At 39.6% G+C, this 22,851-nt stretch overlaps 1 protein-coding gene across 1 annotated transcript; it reads left to right on the forward strand.

Moving 5' to 3' along the window:
* Nucleotides 1–12,919: 12,919 nt before the first annotated feature.
* Nucleotides 12,920–17,152, forward strand: LOC131913033 (zinc finger protein 431-like). The gene is made up of 3 exons (XM_059265378.1): nt 12,920–13,539; nt 13,744–13,804; nt 14,809–17,152. The coding sequence occupies exons 1-3, from the start codon at nt 13,470–13,472 to the stop codon at nt 16,361–16,363; spliced, it is 1,686 nt and encodes a 561-aa protein (XP_059121361.1). The 5' UTR covers nt 12,920–13,469; the 3' UTR covers nt 16,364–17,152.
* The last annotated feature ends 5,699 nt before the right edge of the window (nt 17,153–22,851 follow it).

Consider the following 22,851-nt stretch of genomic DNA (forward strand, 5'->3'; position numbering starts at 1 on the left):
TGTAGTAGATAGGCTAGACCTGGAACTCACAGACATCCACCTGCCTCTGCCTCATATGACCACACCTGGCTAAAAAGAGATGTTTATCATGGATTTAGCACAGATATTATTAGAAAAAAAGGACTTTTGCATAGTGTAGTCTTGTGAGGGAGAGCCACACTTAAGAATTGACACAAAGCCATGTTTACAGTTCTGTTGACTTTGTAAGTTCCATTTTAATGGGTCCTTAGGGAGTCTCTCTCTCTCTCTCTCTCTCTCTCTCTCTCTCTCTCTCTCTGTCCTTCTCTCTGTCTATCTGTCTCTTTATCTCCCTCTTTCCTTCTCTTTGGTAAAAAAGATCATCTGTCAGTTGCTGATGTGGCATGGGTAGGATTCTGATTTAATAAAGTGAAAACATGGGTCAGAAGGGTTCTGCACCATGCCCTGCTCTACATGGAGTTCATAATCCTGTCCTAGAGATTCTCTGCAAATTGCTGCTTACATCTGGGAAAGGAGTAAGTCTATACTCCTATGTTTTATGTACTTTGTCTTCAAACATGGCTCATTGGTATTTGAGATATCATTAAAAAAAGGAATAGTGTCACTGTCTACAAGGCAGTCTACACAGCAAATTTTATTAATTTTGTGTGATGGCTAATATTGATTTTCAACTTGATAAGAGTCAGTCAAGGGACACTCTTCCAGTTACTCCTCTGAGGGCTTATCTAGATCATGTTATTCTCTGAGGTGTGCTTATGAGAGATTATCTTATATATTAAGTTCATTGAGATGAGAAGACTCTTCTGCCTTCTAGAAATGATAGCACCATTCCATTCCATGGATTTGGTACTGAATTATGTAATAATGACCAACATTCATCACCATCTGCTTCCTGACTATGGATACAGTGTGATCAACTACCATGGTTACTTCTTTTTATTGACTTTTAAAATTTTATATTTTGAATGCCTACATATTCACTCCATGACACTCAGTAAAGTTGAGTAAGAAGTCACCAAAGCCAGACATGGTGTCCCAACCCTGTGATCCCAAAACTTAGGAGGCAGAGGCTGGAGTTTGAGGGTTTCAACATCATCCAAGGACTGAGTGTACAGTGGGGTATGGAGGCAGGCCCCCAGGAACAGACAAGGACTGAGTGTACAGTGGGGTATGGAGGCAGGCCCCCAGGAACAGACAAGGACTGAGTGTACAGTGGGGTATGGAGGCAGGTCCCCAGGAACAGACAAGTCTATGGTGGGCTCAGGAAACTGTCCCTTGCTATCTTCTACAGACCAGAAGAAGACTGTGGGCCTCTGGATAATCTCACCTCCAATGCTTAAGGTGTCTTTTTCCATGAGGCATGTGAACCCCAAGGTCGAAGCTGTGGGAGATGTAAGTTCCAATTGCCTTAAAATTCAGGCTCACAACATTTCTAGGGTGACTGGGTCTCAGGATGTGAGTGTAGAGGATGGGGGGAAGACTTTACCAGGCTTCTGATTGTTAATATCTTTCTTTTCTTTCCCTGCTCACATTTCTGTGTTCTTGTCACTTGACTGAGGGCAAGCCAAGTTGGTTTGAGGTACAAACAGTAACTGCAAGGCTGGGAATAGGAGCACTTCCTAGGCTCCTTCAGTGCACCATCTCCAGGTCAGGACTAGATGGACCAGACAGTAGAGACTCCAGGGAGTTGATACTGGGACTCAGAGAACTGAAGCACCTCCAGTGCCCTGGGGACTCTCAGGTCCTTTCCTGACTCCTCCTGTCCTTTCCCATCTCCTTCACGTCTCCTCCTGTCTGCTGTGTTTATTCTTTACCCCTTTAGGTCCCCTCAAATTCAGTAAGCTGTCAGGTAAAAAGTAGAATCCACATACAGTAGACCGAAGGAATAGATACTACCTTTGTTTGATATCTGGGCAGAGCCCAGACAGTTTGGTAATTTGCTGGGATTCATCTGCCTTGGTATCTTGCCTGCCAATCCAAGGCTGAAGGGCTCATGAAGAGCTGATGACACTGGAACAGATTTGAAACACCTGTGGAGAGGCCCTGAGAGGTCAGTGAGTACAGTGGACACCTGAAGGGGTGGTAGGTTCCTGGACTGTAGGATGACCAAGGAGAGCTGCAGTTGTGGAGTAGAACTGGGATGGTAGGCAAGCTGTGTGTGCTAGGGATGGCAGAGCCTGAAACATGGAGCTTCCACAGTCTCTGAGAGCCCAGAATATCATTAGAGTCTCAGAACTTGTACAGTGTGATACAGGAAGCTGCTAGGTTTTGGTTTCCTTAAATGTGATTGATTATTTGCTATTCTCCTGTTCTCCCCTTTTTGAAAACAGTGGGCTGTTACTCATTTTTTTCACAGAATATACATTTATGTGTCTGTAGACTTAATAAATGTTGAAATTTTTCAACACTTTGGGATTTAAGAAGGTGAGAGTGTTTTACATTATTAACATCATGATACTTTGGAGGCCATGGCAGGAAAGGTCCTGTTTGATAGGGATGTACCATAAAATTATGAATCAAGTGAATGTTTTCCCCCATGGTTACTTTGAGTCAAGTTATTTTATCAGTTTAATAGAAATGAGACTACTTCACCACCCTGTTTGGTGCTCAAAATGAAAAGAACTTGGATATGAATTCATGGACATCTGCAAGGCCTCTTACTGAAACACACTTTCAACATACAAGTTTGAGTCCTCTTCTGTGTCACTAATGTACATTTCCTTCCTGCTCTCTATTACACTGTCGTCAGCCCTGCAACCATATACAACCAACAAAAACAGACTCAGCAGGTTACCTTCATGTATTTCAGCATACTTACTCATACATACTTGACAAGGAAGAAGTTGGAAGGGAAACATTGGAAAAGGGATGGAGTGAAGAGAGAACAAGGGGAAAGTGATGCTGTATATTTTAATTAAAATGTATAGAAATAAAATTTAAATAATAGAAGGGGCTAGAGAGATTGCTCAGTAGATAAGATCACTGGATGTAGTTTCAGAGGATCGAAATTCCATTCCCAGAACCCACATGGTAGCTAACTATTTGCTGTAACTCCAGTCCCAGGGATATCTTGCTCCCTTCTGGCCTCTGTAGGTTCTGTGCAAAGACACATGCAGGCAAAATACCCACATAACTAACATTTTTTAAAAAGTTAGAAAAAGGAAATAGTGGAATTCTCTACAGCAATGTCACAGTCCTGAGACAGACAGCAGCCAGGGCTTGTTAAAATGAACTCCTAGTCAAAATGATCCTGTGTGGAAGCAGCTGTGGCCTTCTTCTGAACCTGCCTGCTCAGAGGCAAAAGAAGCCTTGTTCTTAGGTTACAGTAGCTCAGAAGAGCCATCCAACTAAGATCAGTGACCACAGTGCTGATACGTGACTTTTCCTTTGTGTTTTCTGTATTTATATTCTCTCTCCATTGTCAGTGTGAGAATAGCAGAACTCTACATGAATGTTTACAGACTCCCCACGTAAAATCCCCATGCTTCTGTTGCTTAGGCAAAGCATTGCTTTGGAAATGACTCCCACATTCTCCTTGCCTCCTTCAGGTAAGAAATCTTTCTCAGATCTTCTGTCTTGCCTCTTGTGATGACTGTTTTTGGTACCTAAAACTGACTGGCTCTGGAATTAACTAATGCACAAAGAATTGGGTAAGGATAACAAAAGCTTTTAGGGGCTTGCCTTAAAGACCTTCTGAGTCAAAAGGAGACTCTACAACCAGTAGAGGAAAACTAGATGTGAGGGGAGAGGAATGAATCTACTCACACAGTGTTCTTTCAGTCCATCTTTTTATTGTTCCAAGTAAGCATCATCTCTACAGCGAGGGTACCGGCCTATATACATTTTAAAACAATAATTCTTTGGCAGTGCAAGGAGAGGCTTGAAATTCATACACAGAGCAATAACTATCAGGTTTCACTTATGACACAAGGTAGGAGTGGCTACTGAAAGTTTTCTGGTGAGGTCAACTAAGAATTAAATCCACAAAAGAAATCTGAGGGAGGAATTTCTGTGCTCAAACTACATTCCTAAATGTGGCTACATGTAAGTTAAAAAAATCTATTAATTAGTGAAAATGATGAATAAGGTAAAACTGTCTTTTCCACCTGCTGTGCTTCGAAAGGGCTCTCATGAGTCATTTTTCCAACAGGCAGGGTAAGCATCCTTGGTTACTAGGCAACCTGCCTAAGCAGTAGAAGATGTGCAGCTTTTGGTCTGCTGTAGCACTTTAGCTATAATCAGTTGTTTAAAAGGAACTTCTTAGATCTAAAGATTGCACCTATTGCTTAAAGATGTAGAATCAAGATAGAATTAAGCTTAATTTGTACAAGAAACAGAACCTGGCACCTTCTAGCCCCTCTGGCCATGGAGGGACAGGTCCTCAGAAGGTTCTTGGGAAAGTTTACTCATCTCCAGGTACTAGCAAATGGCTGATTACCTTTTCCACTATATCTCAGTATTTACAAGCAATAAATCTCTAAGCTAAAGTCTTGTGTTAATAAACTGAGGTGAAAGTAAGTATAAGGAGTTAAGAGTTTAGGGTTAATGAGGTTAGTTCAGGATAGTTTTTCTTATCTGCAGGTGAGATAAAGCCAGAGTACATTTCTATCTATCTAAGGGTTGCAAATCAACGATATGCTCATACTTTGTCCTTGAATGTCTGAGAATGTCTCAGAATTTTGCCTGTGTAACTGTTTTCACACATAACTGTGGGAAGTTATCAATACACCCCAAATGCATAGGGGAAATTGTGCCCAATAATGATCAATTACACTGCTAGAAGCTCTTGTGAAATGAATCCCATGGTAGTAACAGATGAGAAAGCTACAATTTCACACAAGAAATTCACTGCAGGAAACAGCCAATACATTGAAAAGGCAATAACTCCAAAACACCCTGCTTTAGGCTTTTAACTCCTCTACCAGAACCCCCAGTTCTAATGGGTTGGACTTGTCAGTGATGGCTGAATCCCCACTTCATATCTTTGTGGCTGACAGCACTTGGGTATACCTGTGAGAGATTATTCTTAATTAAAATTTTGAAATGAGAAGACCCTTCTGGATCTTCAAGGTAATTTGATCCACCTTTAATCTTGGCCAGACCTTCTGGTGGCAGCCTATATATATATATATATATATATATATATAAGAATACTGAAGAAGGAAGCTCATTCTCTTTGCCTAGGAAGGTCATTCATTACTCTCATTAGAGCCCAATTTTTAGGAATTCTAGTGTATACTGAAGACCATTCGAGACATCCAGCTTCATGGATTGAAGAAGTACTGAATTCTTCAACTTTCCATTTGTAGACAGCCAATGTTGGACTAGCTGGACCAAAGACTGTGAGACATTCTAATAAATTCACTTTCTTCTTACATAGGGAGACTGATTCTATCAGTTCTGTTCAATCAGAGAACATTACTAATACTGTTTTGTTTTGTTTTCACTTGCCCAGAGGAAGATGTTGTACCTAACAGTAGTGCTCATAAAGGAACTTGTTCTATTTCTCTTTAAGTATTCAACTTATTGTGAAGACTACACTTCATATTGTTGTTAAATTGTCAAGAGATTGAAATGAATTTTAGGAATAAAACTCCTAAAGCAATGGAACCATCATGCAGCCTTCTGATGGAACAAAGATCTATCTTGTCTGTGATCTGATTCCTGCTTTTCTCTCTTGGTTGTCTAAAGTCCCTGTGACAACCAGGTAAAAAATACCTGAGTTCATCAGACCTCAGTGGGAAGCCATAAAACAGACATCTCATTTTGTGTCCTAAAATCTCTCTTTAATTGTTAATATTTTGGGCATCCTTCAACCTGGTGGAGAGGGGAATCACTCCACTCCACATTGTGTAATGGGCTGTGCAAGCTAGTCACATGGTGTCCAGGAGGAAGAAGGGGAAGTGCCTGTGAAGTGCAGGAATATAGCAAGGTCAGCTATTTGAGCCAGGGACAAGTGCTGTTGTAATGGAAATCTCTGCAGATCTAGAAAAGGTCTGTGTCTTGGGTGGAAGGCAGGGCCAGGAACCACTGTGCAAAGTCTTTAAGCACACTGTTACCCTAAGGGAGGTGCTCTTGTCACTCAGGCCTCACTAGCCAATCAGGCCCTCCAGTCTTACCTGCCAGTCAGAGGAGAGTGGTGGGGGTGGGCTTTCCAGGGCCTGGCTGCAGGCTTGTCTTTGTAACACAGTGTACACCAGTGGTTTTGTGTGCTGCCTGTGCTGTTGGAAGGAGCAGAGGAGAGAGTATGGGTGAGCTGGAAAGCCACGGCATGGTGAGCAATAGGCTGCTGTCCCTAGGTCAGGAGGAGCAAATGGTGAGCCTCAGGAGCCAGTGTGGCAGTCCTCTCTGGGGTTGGGTGGGAACCTGTGGCCAGATTCCCTGTCCTGAGAGGTCCCATGAGGCCATTGCGACTCCCTAAACCCAGGTGTAGGACTCTGAATAACATTGCTCTGTGGGCTGCCTCTGCTCAGAGCATTGGGAACAGGGAGCTATGTGTAGAAACATCTTTGTAGTCAAGGTCAACATGCTTTTCATGCAGTCATGGAAGGCAGCTCTTAAATTTGTAGAGGCCTAGTTTCTCTAATGATGAATTTGCAAATAATTTTATAGGGATTATAAATGGCATCTCTTGTGTTGAGTAACACTCCATTATTAAGCTGTGATATAGAGGAGTAGAATTGGTGATATAAAGGATTTACCAATGCTTAGGAGAAAGTAAGTGATAGAGAGTAGAATTTAGCTAAGGGAAGCTGCCTCTAAAATACCACAAAGATAAGTATATGCTAACCAGGCCTGTTAGAGATTAAGATGCTAGGATACACATTTGTTCACCAGGATTGTCCAGACATTTGGCTCCAAACTATGACAAAGGAGACACCCCTGATTTTCAAGCAGCCACTAGGCCCATCCTTATATCAAAGAAGAGGCCTCTAACAAGCTGCTCTATGGGGCACTACAGGGTCACAACCAACCTTAAGGCTTAGTGTGCAATTAAGGTCTTAATTTTTTTCTCTAGAAAAGCATGGTTCTAACAGATGTAGAAGGTGACACATATTTGAAAAGGAAAACACTATTGTGTTGAATGATGGCCTGATCAACAAGACTTTTCCTCTAGGCCCTCACACAGAGAGAAGGAAGGTCCTTCAGAGAGCCAGAAAATGCCTGGAGTCTAGGACTTGGAAGCTTTCTCTAAGGACCTCATATATTGAGAATAAAATAGAGCTCCTTCTTTAAAACCAGGAATATGCTAGGGAGAGCTGATAATGATCTGGGGCCAGGACTTTTGTGGAGGGGTTGCTTCAGATCCTGAGAACACAACTCTTATTACCACAGGGCACTATGGTTATCAATCCCAAGGCCACTGTGTGCTTAGTCAGTAATGTTTTTGAGGTATTCTGTGTTCTCCTTATGCAGCAGTGTGTGAATTTCCTCCTCTTGAATTTGCCCCATCGTATGGTAGTTTCTGTTGACTTCATAGAAGTCTCATTTTCTTCCATTTCCCACTGGAAGATGCTATTCTCCTTAAGAAGTTTACTTGGCATGAGGCATAACTTGTACAAGACCTCCCTATACCAGCCTCTATTTTTTTCTGACTTCTACTTTTCCTACCCTTCTCATGCCCTGGATGTGGAGGTGCCTAATCATCTCCCGGAACTTCCACCTCAGGACCCTGTCACTGATCACTGACCTACTGTTTTAAGTTAGTGGGGTACTTAAGAAATAAATCTGGAATTATCTTTGCTGTGTGAGTTTCCCATCTGCCTAAGTAGCTAGACTTGCAATCTCCTAATCCTATTTAAATTGTTCAAAGTGTAACTGGAGCCTGAACCTAAAAGAAACTTAAGCATGACAGAACATGTGGAATGCAAAATCTGTTCCAGGCTGGCTCCTCATTGAGCATTAGTTAGAAATGGGTGCATACTATCATTAATAAGATTTTTCTTTTTTAATCTCAAGTGTATGGAGTGATTTCTCCTTTGGAAGGCATATTAATTCTTGAACAGCTGCACCTCCAGTTCTTTAGAAAATTTTCTGAGAGAAACTCTTCTATATTGATTCAAGTGGCCTTGATTCCAGTATTTTGGTCCCCACAGTGATGACCTTGGTTTCCGTGATCAAACATTATAAATTCTTAAATTAAATGACTCTACCCCCTCAGAGTTTTACAATTCCCCATTTGTGTCATGTAGTTGACTATCCATTGCAGTCACAGGAAAAAGATTTGCATGTGGAGAGTGGCTTATGCCTTCAGAGGAGAATAGGAGGAATAGTTTATTGTGGGTACTTTAGGGGGAAACAGGGTTGGCAATCAGCTGCTGGAGTCACCATTATGAAAGAGGACCTTATTGTTTCAGGGTGAGTGATTTTGTATTCCCCTGCCTCCACAACCATCCTGGTTACTTATCCTCTCTGGGTCTGTGGATTATATTGTTGGTATTGTTTACTTGACAGATAATGTCTAATTATAAGTGAATAACATATCACGTTTGTCTATGTGGTTCTGGGCTGCCTCACTCAGAATAATAAACAACTTAAGAAACTAGACATCAACAAATAAAATGGTTCAATTAAAAAATATGGTACATATCTAAACAGAATTCTTAATAGAGGAATCTAAAATGTCTGAAAAACACTTAAGGAAATATTAAACATCCTTGGCACTCAATGAAATGTAAATCAAAATTACTTTGGTATTTCATCTTACACCTGTCAGAATGGCTAAGATGAATGACACAAGTGACAGCTCATGCTGGCCAGGATGTGGAACAAGGGGAACACTCCTCCATTGCTGGTGGGATTGAAAACTTGTTCAACCATTATGGAAATCTGTAGCTAGAGTTTTCCTGCCTGGCCCACAGTCAGGGCAAATCTCTTTCACCTGCCAGTCCCACAGCCTCTCAGACCCGACCAAGTAAACACAGAGACTTATGTTGCTTTCAAACTGTATGGCCATGGCAGGCTTCTTGCTAACTGTTCTTATAGCTTAAATTAATCCATTTCCTTTAATCTATACCTTGCCACATGGCTCGTGGCTTACCGGCATCTTCACAAGCTGTTTCTCATCGTGGTGGCTGGCAGTGTCTCTCTGACTCAGCCTTCCACTTCCCAGCTTTATTCTCCTCCTTGCCCCGCCTATACTTCCTGCCTAGCCAACGGCCAATCAGTGTTTTATTGATTAATTAGCAACACATTTACCATACATCCCACAGCAGAAATCAATATACAAGTTCCTCAGATAATTGGGAATCTATCTACCTCAAAACCTAGCTATTACCACTCTTGGACATCTATCCCCCAAATGTTTCTCCATCCTGACACAAATACACTTGCTTAACTATGTTCAAAGCTGGTTTATTCATAATTGTCAGGAACGGCTATGTCTGTAAGAGATTCTGTTGATGATTGATGTGGGAAGGCTCTTCTAGTGAGTTGGCAATATCTCTAAGCAAGTGGACCTGGGATGGATAGGAGAGCTGGCTGAGCACAAGACAGTGAAAAAGCAAGTGAAAAGGCCAGGAAACAGTGTTTGCCTATCGTTTTTATCTTCATTTTCTATACCACAGTGATGGATTGTGACCTAGCAGAATCAGCTAAATAAACTTACCTGAGATGGTTTTGATTAGAGGATTTAATCACAGCAGCAGAGAAGCAAGTTAGAACAAAAAATGGAACACCAAAAGTGATTGTGTTGCTGGGAAGAATCTGGAAATGTTGTCCTTTAGAGGAATGTAGAAGATATCAGGACTTAAATGACAAAAGTCATAGAAAACTATACACAGAACTCAATAGGCTGTTCTTGTAGGATGAGGAAGATGAGACTCTTGAGAGTAACACACACAGAGGAGGTCAAGGTCATAGATTTTAGTGAGAAGTAGACTCTATGAAACATTAAGCTAGAGGTCATTTGTGTCTTATTTGGCCTAGAATCTTCCTTATTCTGCCCTTGCCCTGAGAAATTGAGTAAGGCCAAATTAAAAAGTAATGGGCTGATTTCTTAGATGGAATATTGAATCTGTTGCTTGCTTATTACTGATGACTCATTCAGGTCTACAGTGAAAAAAGCAATAATTTTTTCAGAAACCAGTGACAATGAAAAGGTAGTTTCAGATGGCAGTCACGTGCTGAAACAGATAGGAATTTTCAAGGAGATCACCATTAAAGAGAAGAAAGCCTATCTAGGTACCCTAAGGGCTTCATGTTAAGCCTTCAATTAATGAGAGGATTAGGCAAATTGATTCCTATTCCCAGGAAGCAGCTTCATACAAAACCTGCTGCAAGTGTTGTCCAAACTCTGCAAGGTCCATCTCAATTAAGAAGCCAAACTTGTGCTGGTTCTGGAAATAAGAAAGAATCAAAATTTCTGGTCATGGATTCCTGATCTGTGGTTTCGGTTTAGGTCTTTTGCAGTCATCTATGTTTGGCAGAGTCAGAGCCCCAGTGAGGATCCTGTGAAAGTTCATTGCTTGAAGCTTTGTGCATGATGCCCAGGTTGCATTATTTTGAGACCACAAAATGTTGAGATACCAAAGCTGTGAGACATCTGCCATGGAGAGCTGCATATAGGGAATTGAAGTAGCCAAAGAGATATATGAGAAATTTCAGGAAAATGAGACACCTAAGCTTTGAAACTGAAGCCCCATATGTCTGAGACAGAGCTGCTGGATTTGGTGTTTACTATGCTGGGTTTCAGTCTTGCCTTGGTCCAGTCTTCACTCACTGTGTTCCACTTCCTCTTTGGGAATGGTAATGGGTATTCTGTGCCAGTGTGTGTTGGAAAGATGTAACTTCTTTTCTGATTTTACAAGATGTCAGAGTCAAGGAATCACCTGAGTGTTCAAAGAGACCTTGAACATTTGAAACTGTAGATGCTGTTGAAGACTATGAGGATCAATGAAGATAGACTAAATGTGTTTTGATCATGGGGTGACCATAAGCCTATGTTCAGGATTTTTTGAATTGAATGAAAATCCTCCCAGATAGGATAATGTATTTGAATACTTCTCTCTCCTTGATGGCTTTCTTTTGGGTGTTTGGGGAAACCCCTACAATGAGCAAGTCACCAGACACACACCACAGCATAATGAACACAGACATCTTTCCAGTCAGTACAGACAATTTCTAATGTTATCATGCCTGTAGGTACAACTCTATTATCACCAAAGTCCACCAACACTGGAATAGGATCATCAGTGTCTCTAGGCCTCAGAAAAACAAACAGGACCATGACAATACCTTCAACAGCATCAAGCACACCAGAGGATGCCATCCCATCATCTGGAACTGGGACACTTACTCTTCCTGAGAAGTCAGCTTTAACTCCACTCTCATTAACACTAGACAAAGTCACTGACACAAACAAACCTTTACCCATGACAAGTTTGGCAGTTACAAACACCTCTTCACCAACCACAGCCACCTTGAGGAAAACTGTTCACAGCAAAGTCCTGTCTGAGACTCAGGAAAATGATACTGCAACTGTTTCCCCAACCCCAGCAACAATGTCCACAATTAGCAAGCCACCAGACCCATACCACAGCACAGTCACACAGACATCTTCCCAGCCAGCACAGATGGGCTCAAGCACAGGTACTGGAACAGCCCAGTCACCTGAGCATTCCACAGCCCTTGTCCTTAGCTCATGTTCTTTGTGTCTGGCTGTCATGTCTTATACCACTGCTATACATGGTATCACTAAATCCCGTAAGATATAGTTGAAGCAATTGATATTCAGTGCTAAGCCATTTTGTAACCTGAGTTTTTTGTCCATTTTATTGTTTTTATTTTTGTTTTTGAAGAGAAGGTTTCTCTGTGTAACCCTGGCTGTCCTGAAAGTACCTCTGTATGCCTGACTGACCTAAACTCAGAAATCCGAATTATTCTGGCTCTTATGTCCTGTGATTAAATGTTGGCCATCATGCCTGGGCTTTTTTGTTTTTATATTATTGGGTGATGGGCTTGTTGTATAGGTATTTCTACATGTCAAGCATATGCTGTTTTGCTGAGCTTCACCCACATCTTGAATTTTGAATTATGGCAGAATGTATCATTCTCTTTCCCAGGATGGCATACTCATGACATTAAAACTGTGTGAGCCTTCTGAGTCATTCAATTGCAGCTGTGTGACATTCTTCCTACCTATTATGTTGGCTTTCAATTCTTTTGAGGAATGTGCATCTTTTGCTTGTATGCATGGATATATACCACATGTGTGCCTGCTCCTCACAGCAATCAGAAGATAGTTTCACAACCCCTGAACTTGTAGTAATGGATAGTTGTAAGCCCCCATTTATGATGAGCCCAACTGTCTGTAAGACCAGCAAGAGCTCTTAAATATTGAGCCATTTCTACTGTCCTATGATATTTTTTATGATCAACATTTATATTGCTAATGTTTTCATCTGTTCACTTGTAACTTTAAACATGCATTCCCTTTTAGTAAGATCTTATTATTGTTATAATTTAAACTGGTTTCTGGAAGATCAAAACAGAACTGGAGTGTATGCATAATTCTTTGTAGAAACTTCCATAGAAACCTGTGAGTTCTTTCTACCTTTCTTGTACAATTTATTTTTATTGGGGAGAAAGAGTCTTACTAATATGTAACTGGCTAACCTGAAATTCATTGCATAGGCAGGCTGGCAGCAAACTCAATTAAATTCTCTTGCTTTTGCCTTGTGAGTGCTGGGATTAAAGACTTGAGCCAGTATACCCAACTTGCCCATCTTTTTTGTAGTTAGTAATTGTTCATTCAATTTCTCTAATGTGTACTTTGATCTGTTTGCTTGCCTCTCTTATATCTCTCTTTTTTAAAAAAAAGATTTTTGGTTGTGAGCCTAGCCGGGCGTTGGTGGTGCATGCCTTTAATCCCAGCACTTGGGCGCCAGAGCTAGGAGGATCTTTGTGAGTTTGAGGCCAGCCTGGTCTACAGAGCGAGATTCAGGAAAGGCACAAAGCTACACAGAGAAACCCTGTCTCGAGAAAACAAAAAAACAAACAAACAAAAAAAGATTCATTTATTTATTTATTATGTATACAGTGTGCTGTCTGCATGTCTGCCTGCAGGCCAGAAGAGGGTACCAGATCTGGTTACAGATGGTTGTGAGCCATGTGGTTGCTGGGAATTGATCTCAGGACCTCTGAAAGAACAGCCAGTGCTCTTAACCACTGAGCCATCTCTCCAGCCCCTCTTTATATCTCTTAATAGGCGTTTCTCCTGCAAGGCTGTATCCCAGACAAAATGTTTAGAAATGACAGATGTGAACCTCATTGTTCAGCTTTTGTTTTCTAAAATGAGTTGATGATTAGAACTTTTGTGTCATGGAATAACTGTGGGAAGCCCCAGAATTATATGAATATACTGCCAAAGAAGTATACATCACCATGCTGTCAGTATCACACTTTCTGTTGTACACATGTATGGGATATTTTAGACTGCAGTGACCTATGATGATGTGCATATTGACTTCACTTGGGAGGAGTGGACTTTGATGGATCCTTCCCAGAAGAATCTCTACAAAGATGTAATGTGGGAGACCTACAGAAACCTTACTGCTGTAGGTAAGACTGAATTTTTTTTTAATCACATTTTAAAATAAGGGGACAACTCTTCCTTAGTTATTGATACACTTTTGTAATTTCAACTGAGAAAGAAGAAGAATGAGGTGAATAAATCTGGCATTGTTCTAAGGTTCACTGAAGATAATAACTTAACTTTTGCAGTTTCCCATAATATATGATATATTTTCTGATACTGTATTTTAGGCTACAGTTGGGAAGACCATGATATTGAAGAATATTGTCAAAGTTCTGGAAGACTTAGAAGGTACTTCTCATGTGTTGGCTGATACAAATGTGCCTATGAAGAAATTTTAATGTGTCCCAGAAGTTTTAAATAAAAATGACAATGTAAATAAGCACAGTTTAAATAATGTGTAGTGATGATTGTTAAGTTCTCACAAAACCAAATACCTCAATGTCAGGTAGCTGATATGCAATTTTAAGGCATTCCTCTAAGAAAGAACACAGTGAAACAATGCCTTCACTGATATTCCCATTTGAATTACAGCTCCATGATAGCTCTGCTGTTGAACAGCCAATCTGTTTAATTTCATGCCACTCAGATATTGTAAAAGGAATATGTGTTGAATAGGTGATAAGTATATATCCAAGAATATATCTATGAGGAACAGAAAGTCAAGTTGTGTGAATGCAGTGTGGAAACATTTTATTTGTTTGTTTTCCTTTATCAGTATATCATATACTACTCTGGATACAAGCCATGTGAGCATAGGAAGTATGCAACATAACTCTCTCTCACACACACAGAATAATTAGAAGATAAGTAATAGTCCCCATTTTGAGTAGAATTTTTGAATGTGATACAAGTTTAAATTTAATTGATTTTCCAACTTTATTGGGAATACATCAAGACTGGAGAAAAGCTCTATGAGTATTGAAATGTATAAATATGTCTATTGTCCTGGTTCACTTTGCAAGTGGAGTATGGCTCTCACTATTGGAAAACGTATGAGTGCAATAAGTATGTTAAAGCATTGAGTTCTTCCAGTTCTCTTCAAATATGTGAAGAATCTCATATAGACAAAAGATTCTATAAATGTGGACCCTATAATAAAGGCTCTTACCATTACAGATACCTTCAAAGACACAAAACAGCCCTAAATCAAAGGAAACACTATGAGTATAAACTTTAAGATCTTATTTGTCTTAAAAATTAGACAAAATTGTAAAATTAATTTATACAGATATAAATATTCATCAGTGTACTGAATGTGGTAAAGCTTTTACATGTGCCAATTATCTTTACAGGTACAAAGAACATCATATTGGGGAGAAACCCTCTGAATATACTCAATGTTCAAAAGCATTTTTATATTATGGTCATCTTCAGAATAATGAAAGTATTCATACTGGAGAGAAACTCTATAGTTGTATTCAATATGATGAAGCCTTTACACACAACATTAGTCTTCAAATTTATAAAGAAACACATACTGGAAAGAAAATCATTGAGAGTAATCAGTGTGGTAAAGCCTTCACAAGTCATGATCATTTTCAAATACAGAAAGGAACACATACTGGAGAGAAACCCTATGAATGTAATCAATGTGGTAAAGCCTTTGCATGTACCAGTAGACTCCGAAGACATGAAAGAAGACATGCTGGAGAGAAACCCTATGAATGTAATCAATGTGGTAAAGCCTTTGCATATGCTAGTAATCTCCGAAGACATGAAAGAACACATACTGGAGAGAAACCCTACAAATGTAATCAATGCGATAAAGCCTTTTCACAAAACAATACTCTCCAAATACATAAAAGAACACATTCTGGAGAGAAACCCTACAAATGCAATCAATGTGATAAAGCCTTTGCATGTGGCACTAGTCTCCAAATACATGAAAGAACACATTCTGTAGAGAAACCCTACAAATGTAATCAATGTGATAAAGCCTTTTTACAACACAGTTATCTCCAAATACATAAAAGAACACATACTGGAGAGAAACCCTACAAATGTCATCAATGTGATAAAGCCTTTTCACAACACAGTTATCTCCAAAGGCATGAAAGAACACATAGTGGAGAAAAACCCTACAAATGTAATCAATGTGATAAAGCCTTTTTACGACCTAGTTGTCTCCAAATACATGAAAGAATGCATTCTGGAGAGAAACCCTACAAATGTAATCAATGTGATAAAGCTTTTGCATGTGCCAGTACTCTCCAAATGCATGAAAGAACACATACTGGAGAGAAACCCTACAAATGTAATCAATGTGATAAAGCCTTTTTAAAACATAGTCAGCTCCAAATACATGAAAGAATACATTCTGGAGAGAAACCCTACAAATGTAATCACTGTGATCAAGCCTTTGTATGTTCCAGTAGTCTCCGAAAACATGAAAGAACACATTCTGGAGTAAAACCCTACAAATGTAATCAATGTGATAAAGCCTTTTCACAAAACAGTCATCTCCAAAGACATGAAAGAACACATTCTGGAGAGAAACCCTACAAATGTAGTCAATGTCATAAAAACTTTTCACGACACAGTCAGCTCCAAATACATGAAAGAACACATTCTGGAGAGAAACCCTACAAATGTAATCACTGTGATCAAGCCTTTGCGTGTTCCAGTAGTCTCCTAAAACATGAAAATATACATTCTGGAGTGAAACCCTACAAATGTAATCAATGTGAGAAAGCCTTTTCACAACACAGTCATCTCCAAAGACATAAAAGAACACATTCCGGAGAGAAACCCTACAAATGTAGTCAATGTCATAAAAACTTTTCACGACACAGTTATCTCCAAAGACATGAAAGAACACATTACTGGAGAGACATCCTACAAATGTAATCAATGTGATGAAGTCTTTTCACAACACAGTAACCTTTAAATTCATGAAAGAACACATACTGGATGGAAACCCTATGAATGTAATCAATATGGTAAAGCCTTTGCATGTACCAATGGTTTCTGAAGACATGAAAGAACACATACTGGAGAGAAACCCTACAGATGTAATCAATGTAATAAAGGCTTTTTACAACACTCTAATGTCCAAATACATAAAAGAACAAAATCTAGAGAGGAAACCCCATGAATGTAGTCAATGTGATAAAGCCTTTGCATGTGCTGGTAATCTCTGCATACATAAAGGAACTCATACTGGAGAGGAACCTTACAAATGCAATCAATATAATAAAGCCTTTATATGACACAGTCATGTCCAAATACAAAAGAAATGCATTCTGGACAGAAACTATGAATTTAATGAATGTGGCAAAACCTTTGTATATCTCAACAATCTCAGAATACATAAAAGAATACATACTGGAGAGAAACCCTAAGACTGCAATCAGTGTGGTAAAGCCTTTGCAGTTCAATAAATAACATATACTGGAGAGAAGCCCTGCTGTGGGGTGGTCTTGAAGCTATATTTTAAGACTGCTATGAGCCCTTTCTATAATACCTTGTCCCTGAGGATTATAAGGAATACCTGTTTTATGTTCAATTTTCCATTGGGTACAAAATTGTTGAAATGCCTTACTACTATATCCAGAGCCATTATCAGTTTTAATAATGTTTGTTATACCCATATACAAAAAACACTTCAAGCAGTGTGTAATTACATGCTTTGTAGCTTCCCCAGATTGTGCACTAGTCATTAAAAATCCTAAATAAGTGTCAATGGTCACATATACATATTTTAATTTGCCACATTCTGCAATATGAGTGACATCCATTTGCCATAGATGATTAGGAAGAAGACCTCGATGGTTTACCCCTAAGTGAGGGACAAGAAAATATTTTGGACATACCCCACATAATTTAACTGTTTTTTGAGCTGCTTCCTTGGTAAGATCGAGTTGTTTTCTTAAGGTTTTTCTATTTTGATGATGAAGAGCATGTGACTGTTGAGCCAATTCCACTTGGGATAATGCTTCTATCTTTGTTAACTTATCAGCCATTGCATTACCCTCAGCTAAAGGACCAAGAAGATTGGAGTGAGCTCTAATATGGCCCACAAAGCATGGCAGCTTTCTTTTATGAAAAGCATCTTGAATTTGTTGAAATAACATCTTAACTTGATTGTTGCTAGTCCCAATATAGGGAACAATTTCTATGATTTGAAGAGCTCTATAAATATATTGACTGCCTATATATAAGTTAAATGACCTGTCTACAAGAACCTGAAAAGTCATGTTCACTGCCTGTAATTCCACTATCTGTGCAGAAGCTGGAGTAGTTTGTACTACATAACTTTCCATTAATAACATAAGCTGCCTTTCCATTAGAAGATCCATCAGTAAAAACTAGCATAGCATCTTCTACGGGGTCTTTCATAGTGATTTTAGGAAATACAAAGGAATGCATTTGAATAAATTGCAACAATGGATCAGATGGGAACTGATTATCAATTTGGCCTGAAAACAGAAAAAGCAATTGTCCAAGAATCACTGTTTTGAAAAAGCCAATCAACTTGTTGCTTTGTAAAAGGAACACTAATTACCATAGGTTCTTTACCAAAATAATATCTAAATTTAATTCTGCTTTTTTGTACAAAACAAGCTACAGACTCATAGTAGGGATTCAATGCTTTGATTGGTGAAGCAGGAAGATGTAACCATAAGAGAGGATTTTTTTTTTGCCATAATACTTCTGTAGGAGCATGTCTAGTGGGTAAAATATATGTATACCAACGTAGGGTGTAATTAATGTAATGTACTTGCTGGTTTTGAATAGCCTTTTCAACTTGCAAGAGAGCTTGTCTATCTGCTTCAGTTAACTCTCTGGGTGAATTAGGATCATTATCTCCTTTTAAAACACCTCTTAAAGGTTTCAAATCACCAGCAAATAGTTTCAAATAAGGGTGCAACCTTTGAATATCCCCCAATAATTTCTGAAAACCATTTAAAGTTTTTAACTCATTCGTTCTTATTTCCAATCTTTGAAGCTTTATTTCCTTAGGGTATAATGCATGTCCTAGATATTGAAAAGGTGACTGTCTTTGCACTTTCTCTGGAGTGATAATTAACCCTGCATGAGTAAGACAGTGCTGAAGCTGTCCTAAGGCATCAAGCAAAATTTCATTGTCTTTATGCACAAGCAAAATATCATCTGTGTAATGAATAATATAAGCCAGCTGAACTTGCTCTCTAACTTTTTGGATAGCTTGAGCTACAAATTTCTGACACAGTGTTGGGCTATTAACCATTCCTAGAGGCAAAACCTTCCAGTGGAATCTTTTTATGGGTTCTTTAAAGTTGACTGAGGAAACACTAAATGCAAATCTTTGACAGTCCTGGAGAACTAAACGAATGGTATAAAAACAATCCTTTAAATCCAAAATAGTTTTATCTGTATTTTCTGGTATGGCCGTAGGGTAGGCAATCCAGGCTGCAAAGCTCCCATTGGTTGTATGGTCTCATTAATCTTTCTCAAATCCTGTAATAATCTCCATTTCCCTAACTTCTTTTTTTTGATCAGAAAAATAGAAGAATTCCAGAGAGAATTAGAAGGTTCAATACAACCACCATCCAGCTGTTTCTGTACTAACTGCTGGACAGCCTGTATTTTTTCTTCTGTTAGAGGCCAATGATCTATCCACACAGGCTGATTAGATTTCCAAGTTATAGAATCTGCATGGAGTACAGGCTGCTCAATGACCCTTCTTAAAAATGCTCCATACTTTCCTTATTCATTTTTTTTTTAGGGGTTAAAGATGACATTTCTGCTAACTTGGTCAAGAACTGTTTGTTCATAGACAGTTGTATCAGGACGATACAAATATACTCCCATATGGCTCCAAGCATTTCGACCCTACAAATTTACAGGCGAGTGAGGGACAATGTATGGCAGAAAATTCCCTTCATGACTTTCTTCATCTCTCCCGGAGAGCTCATTACTGCTCATCTCAGGACAATGAGTTTGGCCAATCCCTTGCAGCTGTGTAACAATCTCCATTTTTTGCTACAGAGCAGGCCATTGACTAGCAGATATAACAGAGAAATCTGCGCCTGTATCTAAAAGACCCGAGAACCTTTTACCATTTATGACTAACATAAGTTCTGCACATTGTGGTTCTATGGCTTGTAGCCAATAATCATCTGATGAACCGAATCCAGCCTCTCCTCTCTTATCTCTTTTGATTGGACTTTTTGTTTGTATTTGAGGAAGTAAGATTAACTGTGCAAGTCCCTGACCAATCTTTATTACTGAAATTCTTGTGGGTGAATGAGTCATCACCTTTATTTCTCCCATATAATCAGCATCAATCACTCCAGGGGCAACTAGAATTCCTTGCATGGTAGTAGTACTTCTGCCCAACAATAACCCCTCAGAGCCCTGTGGCAAAGGTCCATAAACACCTGTAGGGAGGGCTTGCATTCCCATTTCAGGGGTCAAAACTGTATAAATGGAAGAACTGAGATCTAATCCAGTACTACCTGGTGTTGTTCTATAGAGGTCTTAAATATATTTCTTTGCCAGAGGATTGACTGCTGAATTACCCCAAGGTCTATCTTGTTGGGGTCTGGGGTGGGCCCCTCTGTCCATTTCCTTGAAATAGACTCTTCTGGGTATCTCCCCTTGACATACATTCACTAGTCCGATGTTTCCCTCTTTTACATCTTGGGCATAACCCAGGCTCTCTATTTGATCCCAAGCCCCTACTGTTGCCAGGGCACCTTCTAATATAATGTCCTATCTGTCCACACTCAAAACAACTTCCAGGAGGTCCAGTGTCTTTCCCTTGTCTGAAATTAGGATGTCTTTGCTGGTACAGAACTTCTGTAACCATTTTTCCTTGTAATGCTGCAGCTATGACTATTCCTTGATTGTAGGATTGCCCTATTACAGAACAAAGTTGGATATAGTCAGAAATGTTTCCCTTCTTTCTAAGAGGGCATACGTATTATGGCCTGGCATGCTACATTGGTGTTTTCATATGCAAGTCGTTTTACAAGTAAAAGCCCAGCTTCTGATTAACTGGTAATTAACCTGCTTGCCATTTGCATTAATCTGGAAACAAAATCTTGAAATAACTCATGAGGCCCTCAGGTTATGTTGCTGGTGATGGATGTGTATTCCAAGCTCTTTTGGCAGCAGGATTAACCTAAGCATACATCACTACATCAAAATTTAACTGTTGACCCATCTCTCGATAAGGGCCTTCCCCAGCAAGCATATCCAAGGTGATGGCCAATTTATTTCAGCTATAGCCTGACACTATTCTACAAACTCACTTTTCCACAGCAGATAGTTACTGCCAGATAGACATGCTTGAGCCATTTGTTTTCAATAACGTGGGGACAAAACTTCTAAAGCAAGGCTTTCTAACAATGCTGTTGTGAAAAGAACACTTGGGCCATATTGACTACATGCTGTTTTTAACTACTTAAACTATTTGAAAGGAATTGGAACATGCCTTCTTATAATATTACCCTGGCTATCCTGCTCTTCCAAGACAGGGAACATTTGAAAACCTTGAATTTCTTCCCCCTTACTAGCAGCTTCCTGAAGGCTAGCTTGAAGAGATGTAGTGTTGACAGAGACAGTTCAAATTGCTTCAGAGGATCTCTGCATTATGTGAATTACAGGTCGCTTTTCCATTCTAAAAGATGCCTCCCCAGGTGAGTCTAATTCCACCCCTACAGAGGGAAGAGGAGAATCTTGGAGAGTTTCTATTTTTTTTATTTAATTAATTTTTTTTTATTTTGCAATACAGTTCAGTTCTATATATCAGCCATGGATTCCCTTGTTCTCCCCCTCCTGGAGTTTTTATTTTTTTGAGTGAGAGAAGTTACTAGGCTTTTCAAGCTTTTCAGGTCCTCCTTTGTCTTCTCCCAAGATTTCTGTTCCTTAAACTTAGCTTTATGGCCAAGAGAAACCAGACCCTGTTTAAGTGGTGTTGTACAAAGGTTTTTGGGTTCTGCTGGCAGAGCAGAGGGTTTTGTCTCTGCCTCAGAGCCTTAGGAAAAGATTCCTCCTACTTTTCAGGGTTTGGATCTAAATTATCCCAAATTAATGCCCACAGGCCAAGGGCTTTCATGGGAATCTTTTTTGGCCCATATTCTCCATATTACTTTTGCATTTCAACTCCAATTCACTCCCAGGAAAGCTAAGAACACAATTCCTCTACAAACTTTAAGAACCTCTGTGCTTGTAGTTCCACCTTAACCCCTTTATTTTTCAGTCTTTCTACAAGTGATTCTTCGAAGATTTGCTTAGTATTTTCATGCCCCATTTTTCTCAAGAGGTCTTCGTTTTTTCTTAGAGCTAATCACAGGTGAATTACTAATATCTTCAGGGGATTTTATTTTTTATCCTTTACTGAAAGAAAACTCAGAAAGTTCTGAAAGGCTTTTTAGAGAGAGATTAACAGAGCTTTTAGTTTCAGAGAGAAAGATTAAGGCTTTTAAGAGATTTTATGAAGATAGAAAGACCATCAAGTTCATTCCCAAAACTTCAAACTTTTGCTTATTCCCCTGTATTTTGCTTCAGGTTGAATTACTTTCTCCTGCTACTTGAACTTAGTATTTTAGCTGTCCCCAGGCCAAAAGCTTCTGTAGGATTCTTTTTTCTGCCCAATAAACTCAAAGAAGAGCTTTTCTCTGCTGGTAAATCTCAAAGAAGATAAACTGAGACCGGATTAGCTACTTTTCAGGAAGGGAGCCCTGTAGGTTTTTCCTGGTTTTACAGAGCTCTGCAGGTGGTACCCTGCAGCTTCAAGTGCCTGCCATCCGGGGAGGAGGCTGAGGGTATGAGCCACCCAGGCCTATGGAATTTGTCCCACATTGGGCGCCAGTTATTGGTCAAATTATTAGGGCCACTCCATGTAGTTAAAAGGGAGGTTTATTTTGTGGGGTAACTTACAAGTGAAGGGATAGGTAACAGGGTCTGTGAAAGGTGTAGCACAGTCCAGCAGTGTTCTCTGGAGAACTCTGCTTGGTCTACCTCCAGCATCCAGGGTCCAGGAACCAAGAGAGCCAGCATATCTGGATCTCAAGTCTTCAGGGTCTTCTCTCAGCCCTGCCTTGTAGGCATGATAGTAACCAAAGCCTCAATGGGGGTTGTAACTTCCAGATCAAAGCTGGAATGGCTACCCACTACATCTTGGAGTCATTTTGATTTACATCTCCCTGATGACTAAGGATGTTGAGCAATTCCTTAAAAGTCTTTCAGCTATTTGAAATTCTTTTGTTGAGAATTCTCTGTTTAGATCTGTAGCCCATTTTTTAATTGGATTGTTAGGTAGTTTGATGTCTAGTTTCTTGAGTTCTTTATATACTGTGGAGATCAATTCTCTGTCAGATGTGGAGTTGGTGAAGATCTTTTCCCAA

The sequence above is a fragment of the Peromyscus eremicus genome, chromosome 6 (assembly GCF_949786415.1).
Source record: "Peromyscus eremicus chromosome 6, PerEre_H2_v1, whole genome shotgun sequence".
In the NCBI taxonomy this organism is placed as follows: domain Eukaryota; kingdom Metazoa; phylum Chordata; class Mammalia; order Rodentia; family Cricetidae; genus Peromyscus; species Peromyscus eremicus.

Bases quoted from the DNA above. Each gene is read 5' to 3' on its own strand.
- LOC131913033 (XM_059265378.1), top strand. From the start codon at position 13,470: ATGGATCCTTCCCAGAAGAATCTCTACAAAGATGTAATGTGGGAGACC. The intron at 13,540-13,743 runs GTAAGACTGAAT...ACTGTATTTTAG, and splicing joins CAGAAACCTTACTGCTGTAG to GCTACAGTTGGGAAGACCAT. The intron at 13,805-14,808 runs GTACTTCTCATG...TTATCTTTACAG, and splicing joins AGTTCTGGAAGACTTAGAAG to GTACAAAGAACATCATATTG.